Source organism: Scyliorhinus torazame, chromosome 3, assembly GCF_047496885.1.
Source record: "Scyliorhinus torazame isolate Kashiwa2021f chromosome 3, sScyTor2.1, whole genome shotgun sequence".
NCBI classification, from domain to species: domain Eukaryota; kingdom Metazoa; phylum Chordata; class Chondrichthyes; order Carcharhiniformes; family Scyliorhinidae; genus Scyliorhinus; species Scyliorhinus torazame.
Window position 1 is genome coordinate 376,848,803 of NC_092709.1, and position 16,185 is coordinate 376,864,987.

The following is a 16,185-nucleotide window of genomic DNA, read 5'->3' on the forward strand; positions in this document are numbered from 1 at the left end:
TAAACTAATTTGGCCGGGGAATGGGAACCGGATTTGTAGTCCAGCAACTAAGGTAGCCGATATTCAGGACGCCAAAGCGTGTAGTGAGGCAGTGGGGAAGGGAACACTGACAAAGGAGAGTACTTGCAGGCACGGAGATGGGTTGAAGTGTGTATACTTCAAAGCAAGAAGCATCAGGAATAAGGTGGGTGAACTTAAGGCATGGATCGGTACTTGGGACTACGATGTAGTGGCTATCACGGAAACTTGGATAGAAGAGGGGCAGAAATGGTTGTTGGAGATCCCTGGTTATAGATGTTTCAATAAGATTAGGGAGGTTGGTAAAAGAGGTGGGGGGGGGTGGCATTATTAATTGGAGATAGTATAACAGCTGCAGAAAGGCAGTTCGAGGAGTATCACCCTATTGAGGTAGTATGGGTTGAAGTCAGAAATAGGAAAGGAGCAGTCACCTTGTTAGGAGTTTTCTATAGGCCCCCCAATAGTAGCAGAGATGTGGAGGAACAGATTGGGAAACAGATTTTGGAAAGGTGCAGAAGTCACAGGGTAGTAGTCATGGGTGACTTCAACTTCCCAAACATTGAGTGGAAACTCTTTAGATCAAATAGTTTGGATGGGGTGGGGTTTGTGCAGTGTGTCCAGGAAGCTTTTCTAACACAGTATGTAGATTGTCCGACCAGAGGGGAGGCAATATTGGATTTGGTACTGGATAATGAACCAGGGCAAGTGATAGATTTGTTAGTGGGGGAGCATTTTGGAGATAGTGACCACAATTCTGTGACTTTCACTTTAGTAATGGAGAGGGATAGGTGCGTGCAACAGGGCAAGGTTTACAATTGGGGGAAGGGTAAATACGATGTTGTCAGACAAGAACTGAAGTGCATAAGTTGGGAACATAGGCTGTCAGGGAAGGACACAAGTGAAATGTGGAACTTGTTCAAGGAACAGGTACTACATGGTACTAGGGCAGCACGGTAACATTGTGGATAGCACAATTGCTTCACAGCTCCAGGGTCCCAGGTTCGATTCCGGCTTGGGTCACTGTCTGTGCGGAGTCTGCACATCCTCCCCGTGTGTGCGTGGGTTTCCTCCGGGTGCTCCGGTTTCCTCCCACAGTCCAAAGATGTGCGGGTTAGGTGCATTGGTCATGATAAATTGGCCTTAGTGTCCAAAATTGCCCTTAGTGTTGGGTGGGGTTACTGGGTTATGGGGATAGGGTGGAGGTGCTGAACTTGGGTAGGGTGCTCTTTCCAAGAGCCGGTGCAGACTCGATGGGCCGAATGGCCTCCTTCGGCACTGTAAATTCTATGATAATCTATGATGTCCTTGATATGTATGTCCCGGTCAGGCAGGGGAGAGATGGTCGAGTGAGGGAACCATGGTTGACAAGAGAGGTTGAATGTCTTGTTAAGAGGAGGACGGATACTTATGTAAGGCTGAGGAAACAAGGTTCAGACAGGGCGTTGGAGGGATACAAGAGAGCCAGGAGGGAACTGAAAAAAGGGATTAGGAGAGCTAAGAGAGGGCATGAACAATCTTTGGCGGGTAGGATCAAGGAAAACCCCAAGGCCTTTCACAAATATGTGAGAAATATGAGTATGACTAGAGAGAGGGTAGGTCCGATCAAGGACAGTAGCGGGAGATTGTGTATTGAGTCTGAAGAGATAGGAGAGGTCGTGAACGAGTACTTTTCTTCAGTATTTACAAATGAGAGGGGCGATATTGTTGGAGAGGACAGTGTGAAACAGATTGGTAAGCTCGAGGGAATACTTGTTAGGAAGGAAGTTGTGTTGGGCATTTTGAAAAACTTGAGGATGGACAAGTCCCCCGGGCCTGACGGGCCTGATATATCCAAGGATTCTATGGGGCGCAAGAAATGAAATTGCAGAGCCGTTGGCAATGTTCTTTTCGTCCTCACTGTCAACAGAGGTGGTACCAGGGGATTGGAGAGTGGCGAATGTCGTGCCCCTGTTCAAAAAAGGGACTAGGGATAACCCTGGGAACTACAGGCCAGTTAGTCTTACTTCGGTGGGAGGCAAAGTAATGGAAAGGGTACTGAAGGATAGGATTTCTGAGCATCTGGAAAGACACTGCTTGATTAGGGATAGTCAGCACGGATTTGTGAGGGGTAGGTCTTGCCTTACAAATCTTATTGAATTCTTTGAGGAGGTGACCAAGCATGTGGATGAAGGTAAAGCAGTTGATGTAGTGTACATGGATTTTAGTAAGGCATTTGATAAGGTTCCCCATGGTAGGTTTATGCAGAAAGTAAGGAGGCATGGGATAGTGGGAAATTTGGCCAGTTTGATAACGAACTGGCTAACCGATAGAACATAGAACATAGAACAATACAGCGCAGTACAGGCCCTTCGGCCCACGATGTTGCACCGAAACAAAAGCCATCTAACCTACACTATGCCATTATCATCCATATGTTTATCCAATAAGCTTTTAAATGCCCTCAATGTTGGCGAGTTCACTACTGTAGCAGGTAGGGCATTCCACGGCCTCACTACTCTTTGCGTAATGAACCTACCTCTGACCTCTGTCCTATATCTATTACCCCTCAGTTTAAAGTTATGTCCCCTCGTGCCAGCCATATCCATCCGCGGGAGAAGGCTCTCACTGTCCACCCTATCCAACCCCCTGATCATTTTGTATGCCTCTATTAAGTCTCCCCTTAACCTTCTTCTCTCCAACGAAAACAACCTCAAGTCCATCAGCCTTTCCTCATAAGATTTTCCCTCCATACCAGGCAACATCCTGGTAAATCTCCTCTGCACCCGCTCCAAAGCCTCCATGTCCTTCCTATAATGCGGTGACCAGAACTGTACGCAATACTCCAAATGCGGCCGTACCAGAGTTCTGTACAGCTGCAACATGACCTCCCGACACCGGAACTCAATCCCTCTACCAATAAAGGCCAACACTCCATAGGCCTTCTTCACAACCCTATCAACCTGGGTGGCAACTTTCAGGGATCTATGTACATGGACACCTAGATCCCTCTGCTCATCCACACTTTCAAGAACTTTACCATTAGCCAAATATTCCGCATTCCTGTTATTCCTTCCAAAGTGAATCACCTCACACTTCTCTACATTAAACTCCATTTGCCACCTCTCAGCCCAGCTCTGCAGCTTATCTATATCCCTCTGTAACCTGCTACATCCTTCCACACTGTCGACAACACCACCGACTTTAGTATCGTCTGCAAATTTACTCACCCACCCTTCTGCGCCTTCCTCTAGGTCATTGATAAAAATGACAAACAGCAACGGCCCCAGAACAGATCCTTGTGGTACTCCACTTGTGACTGTACTCCATTCTGAACATTTCCCATCAACCACCACCCTCTGTCTTCTTTCAGCTAGCCAATTTCTGATCCACATCTCTAAAACACCCTCAATCCCCAGCCTCCGTATTTTTTGCAATAGCCTACCGTGGGGAACCTTATCAAACGCTTTGCTGAAATCCATATACACCACATCAACTGCTCTACCCTCGTCTACCTGTTCAGTCACCTTCTCAAAGAACTCAATAAGGTTTGTGAGGCATGACCTACCCTTCACAAAGCCATGCTGACTATCCCTGATCATATTATTCCTATCTGGATGATTATAAATCTTGTCTCTTATAATCCCCTCCAAGACTTTACCCACTACAGACGTGAGGCTCACCGGTCTATAGTTGCCGGGGTTGTCTCTGCTCCCCTTTTTGAACAAAGGGACCACATTTGCTGTCCTCCAGTCCTCTGGCACTATTCCTGTAGCCAATGATGACATAAAAATCAAAGCCAAAGGTCCAACAATACTCCAGGTGTGGCCTCACCAACACCCCATACAATTGCAGCATAACCTCCCTAGTCTCAATCTCCATACCTCCAGCAATGAAGGATACAATTCCATTCGCCTTCTTAATCACCTGTTGCACCTGTAAACCAACTTTTTGTGACTCATGCACTAGCACACCCAGGTCTCTCTGCACAGCAGCATGTTTTAATATTTTATCATTTAAATAATAATCCCTTTTGCTGCTATTCCTACCAAAATGGATAACCTCACATTTGTCAACACTGTATTCCATCTGCCAGACCCTAGCCCATTCACTTAGCCTATCCAAATCCCTCTGCAGACTTCCCGTATCCTCTGCACTTTTTGCTTTACCACATATCTTAGTGTCGTCTGCAAACTTGGACTCATTGCACTTGGTCCCCAACTCCAATCTCTTGGATATATTCAAAGTGTTAGCATCAACTACTTCCCGTGGTAATGCCCCACTCTTTGCTTTCTATTAATTAACCAATCCTCTATCCATGCTACTACTTTCCCCTTAATGCCATGCATCTTTATCTTATGCAGCAACCTTTTGTGTGGCACCTTGTCAAAAGTTTTCTGGAAATCCAGATATACCACATCCACTGGCTCCCAGTTATCTACCGCACTGGTAATGTCCTCAACAAATTCCACTAAATTAGTTAGGCACGACCTGCCCTTTATGAACCCATGCTGTGTCTGTCCAATGGGACAATTTCCATCCAGATGCCTAGCTATTGGCCAGTTGGATAACAAATTGGCTAACCGATAGAAGTCAGAGAGTGGTGGTGGATGGCAAATATTCACCCTGGATCCCAGTTACCAGTGGTGTACCGCAGGGATCAGCTCTGGGTCCTCTGCTGTTTGTGATTTTCATTAACGACTTGGATGAGGGAGTTGAGTCGTCAGTAAATTTGCAGACGATACGAAGATTGGTGGAGTTGTGGATAGTGAGGAGGGCTGTTGTCGGCTGCAAAGAGACATAGATAGGATGCAGAGCTGGGCTGAGAAGTGGCAGATGGAGTTTAACCCTGAAAAGTGTGAGGTTGTCCATTTTGGAAGGTCAAATATGAATGCGGAATACAGGGTTAACGGTAGAGTTCTTGGCAATGTGGAAGAGCAGAGAGATCTTGGGGTCTATGTTCATACATCTTTGAAAGTTGCCACTCAAGTGGATAGAGCTGTGAAGAAGGCCTATGGTGTGCTCGCGTTCATTAACAGAGGGATTGAATTTAAGAGCCGTGAGGTGATGATGCAGCTGCACAAAACCTTGGTAAGGCCACATTTGGAGTACTGTGTACAGTTCTGGTCGCCTCATTTTAGGAAAGATGTGGAAGCTTTGGAAAAGGTGCAAAGGAGATTTACCAGGATGTTGCCTGGAATGGAGTAGGTCTTACGAGGAAAGGTTGAGGATGCTAGGCCTTTTCTCATTAGAACGGAGAAGGTTGAGGGGCGACTTGATAGAGGTTTATAAGATGATCAGGGGAATAGATAGAGTAGACAGTCAGAGACTTTTTCCCCGGGTGGAACAAACCATTACAAGGGGACATAAATTTAAGGTGAAAGGTGGACGATATAGGAGGGATGTCAGAGGTAGGTTCTTTACCCAGAGAGTAGTGGGGGCATGGAATGCACTGCCTGTGGAAGTAGTTGAGTCGGAAACATTAGGGGCATTCAAGCGGCTTTTGGATAGGTACATGGATTACGGTAGAATGATATAGTGTAGATTTATTTGTTCTTAAGGGCAGCACGGTAGCATTGTGGATAGCACAATTGCTTCACAGCTCCATGGTCCCAGGTTCGATTCCGGCTTGGGTCATTGTCTGTGCGGAGTCTGCACGTCCTCCCAGTGTGTGCGTGGGTTTCCTCCGGGTGCTCCGGTTTCCTCCCACAGTCCAAAGATGTGCAGGTTAGGTGGATTGGCCATGATAAATTGCCCTTAGTGTTGGGTGGGGTTACTGGGTTATGGGGATAGGGTGGAGGTGTTGACTTTGGGTAGAGTGCTCTTTCCAACAGATGCAGACTCGATGGGCCGAATGGCCTCCTTCTGCACTGTAAATTCTATGATAATCTATGATTAATCTAGGACAAAGGTTCGGCACAACATCGTGGGCCGAAGGGCCTGTTCTGTGCTGTATTTTTCTGTGTTCTATGTTCTAATAATGACCTGTTCTAGAGTGTTTACACATCCCTCTGAGACACCACCGGTCAACGCGTCCCTCTCCTTTGTGAATACTGATGCAAAATACTCATCAAGGACCTCACCTCCTTCCTCTGGTTCTGCACATAATTTCCCTCCTTTGTCCTTGAGTGGACCAATTCTTTCTCTAACCACCCTCTTGTTCTTCATATACAAATAAAATGCCTTGGGGTTCTCCTTAATCCTGTCTGCCACGGACATTTTGAGACCCCTTTTTGCCCTCCTAACTCCCTGCTTGATCTCTTTTCTACTTTCCTTGTATTCCTCAAGTGCTTTATCTGTTTTTCGTTGCCTGTTCCTCACATCTGCATCTTTTGGTTTTTGACAAGATTCTCAATTTCCCTGGTCATTCATGGTTCCCGAATCCTGCATTTCCTGAACTTCCTTTTTACCGGCACATGCCTGTCCTGCACTCCCATCAGCTGCTCCTGAAAAGACTCCCACTTCCAAATGTGGATTTACCCTCGAACAGCCTCTCCCAAACACCAGCCTCCAAATCCGGCCTAATCTGGTTGTCGTTAGCCTTCCCCCAATTTAGCACCTTAACCCTCGGACAACACTCGTCCTTTTCCATGAGTATCCGAAAGCTTAGCGAATTGTGGTCACCATTCGCCACTTGTTCTCCCACTAAAATTAAACATTAATTCCTAATTAGCTTAACTTCGGTAGTAGGGAAGATGCTGGAATCTATCATCAAGTAAGAAATAGCGAGGCATCTGGATGGGCATTGTCCCATTGGACAGACACAACATGGGTTCATAAAGGGCAGGTCGTGCCTAACTAATTTAGTGGAATTTGTTGAGGACATTACCAGTGCGGTAGATAACGGGGAGCCAATGGATGTGGTATATCTGGATTTCCAGAAAACTTTTGACAAGGTGCCACACAAAAGGTTGCTGCATAAGATAAAGATGCATGGCATTAAGGGGAAAGTAGTAGCATGGATAGAGGATTGGTTAATTAATAGAAAGCAAAGAGTGGGGCATTACCACGGGAAGTAGTTGATGCTAACACTTTGAATATATCCAAGAGATTGGAGTTGGGGACCAAGTGCAATGAGTCCAAGTTTGCAGACGACACTAAGATAAGTGGTAAAGCAAAAAGTGCAGAGGATACGGGAAGTCTGCAGAGGGATTTGGATAGGTTAAGTGAATGGGCTAGGGTCTGGCAGATGGAATACAATGTTGACAAATGTGAGGTTATCCATTTTGGTAGGAATAGCAGCAAAAGGGATTATTATTTAAATGATAAAATATTAAAACATGCTGCTGTGCAGAGAGACCCGGGTGTGCTAGTGCATGAGTCACAAAAAGTTGGTTTTCAGGTGCAACAGGTGATTAAGAAGGCGAATGGAATTGTATCCTTCATTGCTAGAGGGATGGAGTTTGAGACTAGGGAGGTTATGCTGCAATTGTATAAGGTGTTAGTGAGGCCACACCTGGAGTATTGTGTTCAGTTTTGGTCTCCTTACTTGAGAAAGGACGTACTGGCACTGGAGGGTGTGCAGAGGAGATTCACTAGGTTAATCCCAGAGCTGAAGGGGATGGATTACGAGGAGAGGTTGAGTAGACTGGGACTGTACTCGTTGGAATTTAGAAGGATGAGGGGGGATCTTATAGAAACATATAAGATTATGAAGGGAATAGATAGGATAGATGCGGGCAGGTTGTTTCCATTGGCGGGTGAAAGCAGAACTAGGGGGCATAGCCTCAAAATAAGGGGAAGTAGATTTAGGACTGAGTTTAGGAGGAACTTTTTCATCCAAAGGGTTGTGAATCTCTGGAATTCCTTGCCCAGTGAAGCAGTTGAGGCTCCTTCATTAAATGTTTTCAAGGTAAAGAAAGATAGTTTTTTGAAGAATAAAGAAGCCTGCGTCGATCCAGATCCTCTATCTAAAACTGTCACCATTTTCTAAAGATCTGTATCCCTCTGTTTAAATAAAGGGTGATGGTGTTCGGGCCGGAAAGTGGAGCTGAGTCCACAAAAGATCAGCCATGATCTCATTGAATGGCGGAGCAGGCTCGAGGGGCCAGATGGCCGACTCCTGCTCCTAGTTCTTTGTTCTTATGGAATTGTGGTCACTGCTCTCCACATGTTACGGAATCCGACTCCAACGTTGATGACCTGGCCGGGCTCGTTCCCTAGTACTAGGGCAGCACGGTAGCATTGTGGATAGCACAATTGCTTCACAGCTCCAGGGTCCCAGGTTCGATTCCGGCTTGGGTCACTGTCTGTGCGGAGTCTGCACATCCTCCCCGTGTCTGCGTGGGTTTCCTCTGGGTGCTCCGGTTTCCTCCCACAGTCCAAAGATGTGCAGGTTTGGTGGATTGGCCGTGATAAATTGCCCTTCGTGTCCAAAATTGCCCTTAGTGTTGGGTGGGGTTACTGGGTTATGGGGATAGGGTGGAGGTGTCGACCGTGGGTGGGGTGCACTTTCCAAGAGTCGGTGCAGACTCGATGGGCCGAATGGCCTCCTTCTGCTCTGTAAATTCTATGAAAACTATGAAAACTAGGTCCAATTATAGCCTCCTCTCTAGTTGGACTGACCAGTGGTCAAAAAAAAACCTTCCTGGACACACTTAACAAATTCCTCACCATTTAGACCCCTGGCCTTAAGGGATTTCCAGTCAATATGAGGAAAATTAAAGTCTCCCACTACAACAACACTATTATTTCAACATCTATCCAGAATCTGTTTACATATCTGTTCTTGAACTTCCCGTGGCTGTTGGGAGGCCTGTTGTACACCCCCATCATAGTGACTGCCCCCTTCCTGTTTCTGAGCTCTACCCAGTGTTCGGGAGAGATTTTTACAGATAATTATTATAAACACAAGCCCAGTACTATTTATTTATAAACCCATATTTAACATTCTTCAGAATATCAACCCACAGACTTACTGCTGTTTCCTGACAAGTTCTTGATCCTTCTGCACCAGGTCTTGCTTCAATGTCGCCAGCATCTCGACACTCACATCCACCTGGCGTGATAACTCGCAGGCCTTTTCTTCCAGGTCGTGCTTCTCCCGACTCAACCTCACACTTTCCTGTTTGGCTTTCTCCAGCTCGGAGCTTCTTTTCTCCAGTTCCGTCTGAAGTTTGTCGACTCGCGCTGTTATTTTATGCTCCACTTCCTCCGACAGCTTCTCCAAACGTTCATTTAAGTCTAGTTTCTCGAGAGCTTGAATCTTTAATCGGGCCAGTCCTTCCTCGTAGACGGCGTCCACGGCTGCCGCAGCGAAGGCAGCAGGCGGAGGGGCAGAGCTCACTGCCTTTCTCATCAGGATATCGTTTACGGGAACCTCAATCTCAGGGAAGTAACAGGTGGAGCCAAGTGGCAGTTCCTCCCCACACTGTAAATCACACAAATATCGCTGCTCTTTACCTCGGAATGAGGTGCTCTCAAAGATCTCCTTACAGGAAGCAGGTGTCAGAATAGACTTGTCAATTCCTGAAGACAGAACACTAGCATCACAAATGCTGCTGGATTTGGACAGGACATAGAGGGTCTCATACGTGTGGTTATACTCCAGGTGAGCTCTCAATGAAGACAGACTTCGGAAACGCTTGTGTTCACCGCACCTTGGACAACGGTAGGGAAGGTCCAAAGTGGCCATTCCTGAAAAGGCCCAGCAGGATGGATGTGCCGGCACTGTGCATGGAGAAGACCGTTTCTCATACTGAACTATTGTGCTCATTTATCTTCAGAGGTAGAATACTAAATGACAGTGCGGATGTCATGGTGCAGACATCATAACTTTCCTTCAATTCAATTTGCCACTTCTTCCATCTGACTTTTCATATCAACTTTACCGACCTCAAAAGGCACGAAGTGGAGCTGTGACTGTGGACAGACGAGACAAAATGTATCAGATTACCTAACCGGCAACGCGGAATCAACATTGAAGCCACAGGAAACAATGGCAGCAACTCCAAACTTTATTCTGCACAGAGAATGAAATAATCAGATCAGGTTCAGGAACAGTAAGCTTTGAATGTTCTGGAGCGGGAATAAGCTACACCAGAGCTGGGAGTGTGCAGACAGACAGGAATACCAGAGCTGGGAGGGTGCAGACAGACAGGAATACCAGAGCTGGGGGTGTGCAGACAGACAGGAATAGCAGAACTGGGGGGGTGCAGACAGACAGGAATACCAGAGCTGGGGGGATGCAGACAGACAGGAATACCAGAGCTGGGGGGATGCAGACAGACAGGAATACCAGAGCTGGGAATGTGCAGACAGACAGGAATACCAGAGCTGGGAGTGTGCAGACAGACAGGAATACCAGAACTGGGAGGGTGCAGACAGACAGGAATACCAGAGCTGGGAATGTGCAGACAGACAGGAATACCAGAGCTGGGAGGGTGCAGACAGACAGGAATACCAGAGCTGGGGGGGTGCAGACAGACAGGAATACCAGAGCTGGGAATGTGCAGACAGACAGGAATACCAGAGCTGGGGGGATGCAGACAGACAGGAATACCAGAGCTGGGAGTGTGCAGACAGACAGGAATACCAGAGCTGGGAGTGTGCAGACAGACAGGAATACCAGAGCTGGGAGTGTGCAGACAGGAATACCAGAGCTGGGGGGGTGCAGGCAGACAGGAATACCAGAGCTGGGGGGGTGCAGACAGACAGGAATACCAGAGCTGGGGGGGTGCAGACAGACAGGAATACCAGAGCTGGGGGGGTGCAGACAGACAGGAATACCAGAGCTGGGAGTGTGCAGACAGACAGGAATACCAGAGCTGGGAGTGTGCAGACAGACAGGAATACCAGAGCTGGGAGTGTGCAGACAGACAGGAATACCAGAGCTGGGAGTGTGCAGACAGACAGGAATACCAGAGCTGGGAGTGTGCAGACAGACAGGAATACCAGAGCTGGGAGTGTGCAGACAGACAGGAATACCAGAGCTGGGAATGTGCAGACAGACAGGAATACCAGAGCTGGGAGTGTGCAGACAGACAGGAATACCAGAGCTGGGGGGGTGCAGAGAGACAGGAATACCAGAGCTGGGGGGGTGCAGACAGACAGGAATACCAGAGCTGGGAGTGTGCAGACAGACAGGAATACCAGAGCTGGGGGGCTGCAGACAGACAGGAATACCAGAGCTGGGAGTGTGCAGACAGACAGGAATACCAGAGCTGGGAGTGTGCAGACAGACAGGAATACCAGAGCTGGGGGGGTGCAGAGAGACAGGAATACCAGAGCTGGGGGGGTGCAGAGAGACAGGAATACCAGAGCTGGGAGTGTGCAGACAGACAGGAATACCAGAGCTGGGAGTGTGCAGACAGACAGGAATACCAGAGCTGGGAGTGTGCAGACAGACAGGAATACCAGAGCTGGGAGTGTGCAGACAGACAGGAATACCAGAGCTGGGGGGCTGCAGACAGACAGGAATACCAGAGCTGGGGGGCTGCAGACAGACAGGAATACCAGAGCTGGGAGTGTGCAGACAGACAGGAATACCAGAGCTGGGGGGGGTGCAGACAGACAGGAATACCAGAGCTGGGAGTGTGCAGACAGACAGGAATACCAGAGCTGGGAGTGTGCAGACAGACAGGAATACCAGAGCTGGGGGGGGTGCAGACAGACAGGAATACCAGAGCTGGGAGTGTGCAGACAGACAGGAATACCAGAGCTGGGAGTGTGCAGACAGACAGGAATACCAGAGCTGGGAATGTGCAGACAGACAGGAATACCAGAGCTGGGGGGGTGCAGACAGACAGGAATACCAGAGCTGGGGGGGTGCAGACAGACAGGAATACCAGAGCGGGGGGGGTGCAGAGAGACAGGAATACCAGAGCTGGGAGTGTGCAGACAGACAGGAATACCAGAGCTGGGGGGGGGGGGGGGTGCAGACAGGAATACCAGAGCTGGGAGTGTGCAGACAGACAGGAATACCAGAGCTTGGGGGGGGGTGCAGACAGGAATACCAGAGCTGGGAGTGTGCAGACAGACAGGAATACCAGAGCTGGGAGTGTGCAGACAGACAGGAATACCAGAGCTGGGAATGTGCAGACAGACAGGAATACCAGAGCTGGGGGGGTGCAGACAGACAGGAATACCAGAGCTGGGAATGTGCAGACAGACAGGAATACCAGAGCTGGGGGGGTGCAGACAGACAGGAATACCAGAGCTGGGGGGGTGCAGACAGACAGGAATACCAGAGCTGGGAGTGTGCAGACAGACAGGAATACCAGAGCTGGGAGTGTGCAGAGAGACAGGAATACCAGAGCTGGGGGGGGGTGCAGACAGACAGGAATACCAGAGCTGGGGAGGTGCAGAGAGACAGGAATACCAGAGCTGGGAGTGTGCAGACAGACAGGAATACCAGAGCTGGGCGTGTGCAGACAGACAGGAATACCAGAGCTGGGAGTGTGCAGACAGACAGGAATACCAGAGCTGGTGAGGTGCAGAGAGACAGGAATACCAGAGCTGGGGAGGTGCAGAGAGACAGGAATACCAGAGCTGGAGGGGTGCAGACAGACAGGAATACCAGAGCTGGGAATGAGCAGACAGACAGGAATACCAGAGCTGGGAGGTGCAGACAGACAGGAATACCAGAGCTGGGGGGGTGCAGACAGACAGGAATACCAGAGCTGGGAATGTGCAGACAGACAGGAATACCAGAGCTGGGAGGGTGCAGACAGACAGGAATACCAGAGCTGGGAGTGTGCAGACAGACAGGAATATCAGAGCTGGGAGGTGCAGACAGACAGGAATACCAGAGCTGGGGGGGTGCAGACAGGAATACCAGAGCTGGGAGTGTGCAGACAGACAGGAATACCAGAGCTGGGAGTGTGCAGACAGACAGGAATACCAGAGCTGGGAGTGTGCAGACAGACAGGAATACCAGAGCTGGGGGGGTGCAGACAGACAGGAATACCAGGGCTGGGAGTGTGCAGACAGACAGGAATACCAGAGCTGGGAGTGTGCAGACAGACAGGAATACCAGGGCTGGGAGTGTGCAGACAGACAGGAATACCAGAGCTGGGAGTGTGCAGACAGATAGGAATACCAGAGCTGGGAATGTGCAGACAGACAGGAATACCAGAGTTGGGAGTGTGCAGACAGACAGGAATACCAGAGCTGGGAATGTGCAGACAGACAGGAATACCAGAGCTGGGAATGTGCAGACAGACAGGAATACCAGAGCTGGGGGGGTGCCGACAGACAGGAATACCAGAGCTGGGGGGGGTGCAGACAGACAGGAATACCAGAGTTGGGGGGGGGTGCAGACAGACAGGAATACCAGAGCTGGGAGTGTGCAGACAGACAGGAATACCAGAGCTGGGAGTGTGCAGACAGACAGGAATACCAGAGCTGGGAATGAGCAGACAGACAGGAATACCAGAGCTGGGAGTGTGCAGACAGACAGGAATACCAGAGCTGGGAGTGTGCAGACAGACAGGAATACCAGAGCTGGGAGTGTGCAGACAGACAGGAATACCAGAGCTGGGGGGGGGGGGGGGTGCAGACAGGAATACCAGAGCTGGGAGTGTGCAGACAGACAGGAATACCAGAGCTGGGGGGGGGGGGTGCAGACAGGAATACCAGAGCTGGGAGTGTGCAGACAGACAGGAATACCAGAGCTGGGAGTGTGCAGACAGACAGGTATACCAGAGCTGGGAATGTGCAGACAGACAGGAATACCAGAGCTGGGGGGGTGCAGACAGACAGGAATACCAGAGCTGGGGGGGTGCAGACAGACAGGAATACCAGAGCTGGGAGTGTGCAGACAGACAGGAATACCAGAGCTGGGAGTGTGCAGAGAGACAGGAATACCAGAGCTGGGGGGGGTGCAGACAGACAGGAATACCAGAGCTGGGGAGGTGCAGAGAGACAGGAATACCAGAGCTGGGAGTGAGCAGACAGACAGGAATACCAGAGCTGGGAGTGTGCAGACAGACAGGAATACCAGAGCTGGGAGTGTGCAGAGAGACAGGAATACCAGAGCTGGGGGGGGTGCAGACAGACAGGAATACCAGAGCTGGGGAGGTGCAGAGAGACAGGAATACCAGAGCTGGGAGTGTGCAGACAGACAGGAATACCAGAGGTGGGCGTGTGCAGACAGACAGGAATACCAGAGCTGGGAGTGTGCAGACAGACAGGAATACCAGAGCTGGTGAGGTGCAGAGAGACAGGAATACCAGAGCTGGGGAGGTGCAGAGAGACAGGAATACCAGAGCTGGGGGGGTGCAGAGAGACCGGAATACCAGAGCTGGGGAGGTGCAGAGAGACAGGAATACCAGAGCTGGGAGTGTGCAGACAGACAGGATTACCAGAGCTGGGGGGGGGGGGTGCAGACAGACAGGAATACCAGGGCTGGGAATGAGCAGACAGACAGGAATACCAGAGCTGGGAATCTGCAGAGAGACAGGAATACCAGAGCTGGGAGTGTGCAGAGAGACAGGAATACCAGAGCTGGGGGGGTGCAGACAGACAGGAATACCAGGGCTGGGAATGAGCAGACAGACAGGAATACCAGAGCTGGGAATGTGCAGACAGACAGGAATACCAGAGCTGGGAGTGTGCAGACAGACAGGAATACCAGAGCTGGGAATGTGCAGACAGACAGGAATACCAGAGCTGGGAGTGTGCAGACAGACAGGAATACCAGAGCTGGGGGGGGGGGGGGGGTGCAGACAGGAATACCAGAGCTGGGAGTGTGCAGACAGACAGGAATACCAGAGCTGGGGGGGGGGGTGCAGACAGGAATACCAGAGCTGGGAGTGTGCAGACAGACAGGAATACCAGAGCTGGGGGGGTGCAGACAGACAGGAATACCAGAGCTGGGAGTGTGCAGACAGACAGGAATACCAGAGCTGGGAGTGTGCAGAGAGACAGGAATACCAGAGCTGGGGGGGGTGCAGACAGACAGGAATACCAGAGCTGGGGAGGTGCAGAGAGACAGGAATACCAGAGCTGGGAGTGAGCAGACAGACAGGAATACCAGAGCTGGGAGTGTGCAGACAGACAGGAATACCAGAGCTGGGAGTGTGCAGAGAGACAGGAATACCAGAGCTGGGGGGGGTGCAGACAGACAGGAATACCAGAGCTGGGGAGGTGCAGAGAGACAGGAATACCAGAGCTGGGAGTGTGCAGACAGACAGGAATACCAGAGCTGGGAGTGTGCAGACAGACAGGAATACCAGAGCTGGTGAGGTGCAGAGAGACAGGAATACCAGAGCTGGGGAGGTGCAGAGAGACAGGAATACCAGAGCTGGGGGGGTGCAGAGAGACAGGAATACCAGAGCTGGGGAGGTGCAGAGAGACAGGAATACCAGAGCTGGGAGTGTGCAGACAGACAGGATTACCAGAGCTGGGGGGGGGGGTGCAGACAGACAGGAATACCAGGGCTGGGAATGAGCAGACAGACAGGAATACCAGAGCTGGGAATCTGCAGAGAGACAGGAATACCAGAGCTGGGAGTGTGCAGAGAGACAGGAATACCAGAGCTGGGGGGGTGCAGACAGACAGGAATACCAGGGCTGGGAATGAGCAGACAGACAGGAATACCAGAGCTGGGAATGTGCAGACAGACAGGAATACCAGAGCTGGGAGTGTGCAGACAGACAGGAATACCAGAGCTGGGAGTGTGCAGACAGATAGGAATACCAGAGCTGGGAGTGTGCAGACAGACAGGAATACCAGAGCTGGGGGGGGTGCAGACAGACAGGAATACCAGAGCTGGGGAGGTGCAGACAGACAGGAATACCAGAGCTGGGGGGGTGCAGACAGACAGGAATACCAGAGCTGGGGAGGTGCAGACAGACAGGAATACCAGAGCTGGGGAGGTGCAGACAGACAGGAATACCAGAGCTGGGGGGGTGCAGACCGACAGGAATACCAGAGCTGGGAGTGTGCAGACAGATAGGAATACCAGAGCTGGGGGGGTGCAGACAGACAGGAATACCAGAGCTGGGAGTGTGCAGACAGACAGGAATACCAGAGCTGGGAGTGTGCAGACAGACAGGAATACCAGAGCTGGGAGTGTGCAGACAGACAGGAATACCAGAGCTGGGAATGTGCAGACAGACAGGAATACCAGAGCTGGGAATGAGCAGACAGACAGGAATACCAGAGCTGGGAGTGTGCAGACAGACAGGAATACCAGAGCTAGGAATGAGCAGACAGACAGGAATACCAGAGCTGGGAGTGTGCAGACAG

The 16,185-nt window shown here is 50.3% G+C and overlaps 1 protein-coding gene across 2 annotated transcripts in view; it reads right to left on the reverse strand.

Annotated features, from left to right (window-relative positions):
- fbxo41 (F-box protein 41) overlaps nt 1-16,185 on the reverse strand; it is a 491,913-nt gene that overhangs the window by 382,597 nt on the left and 93,131 nt on the right. For both annotated transcript variants that reach the window (XM_072497820.1, XM_072497821.1), the window contains exon 2: nt 8,913-9,855. In XM_072497820.1, the coding sequence (XP_072353921.1) occupies nt 8,913-9,709 (797 nt within the window). In that variant the 5' untranslated portion in view covers nt 9,710-9,855. The remainder of the gene's footprint in view (nt 1-8,912; nt 9,856-16,185) is intronic.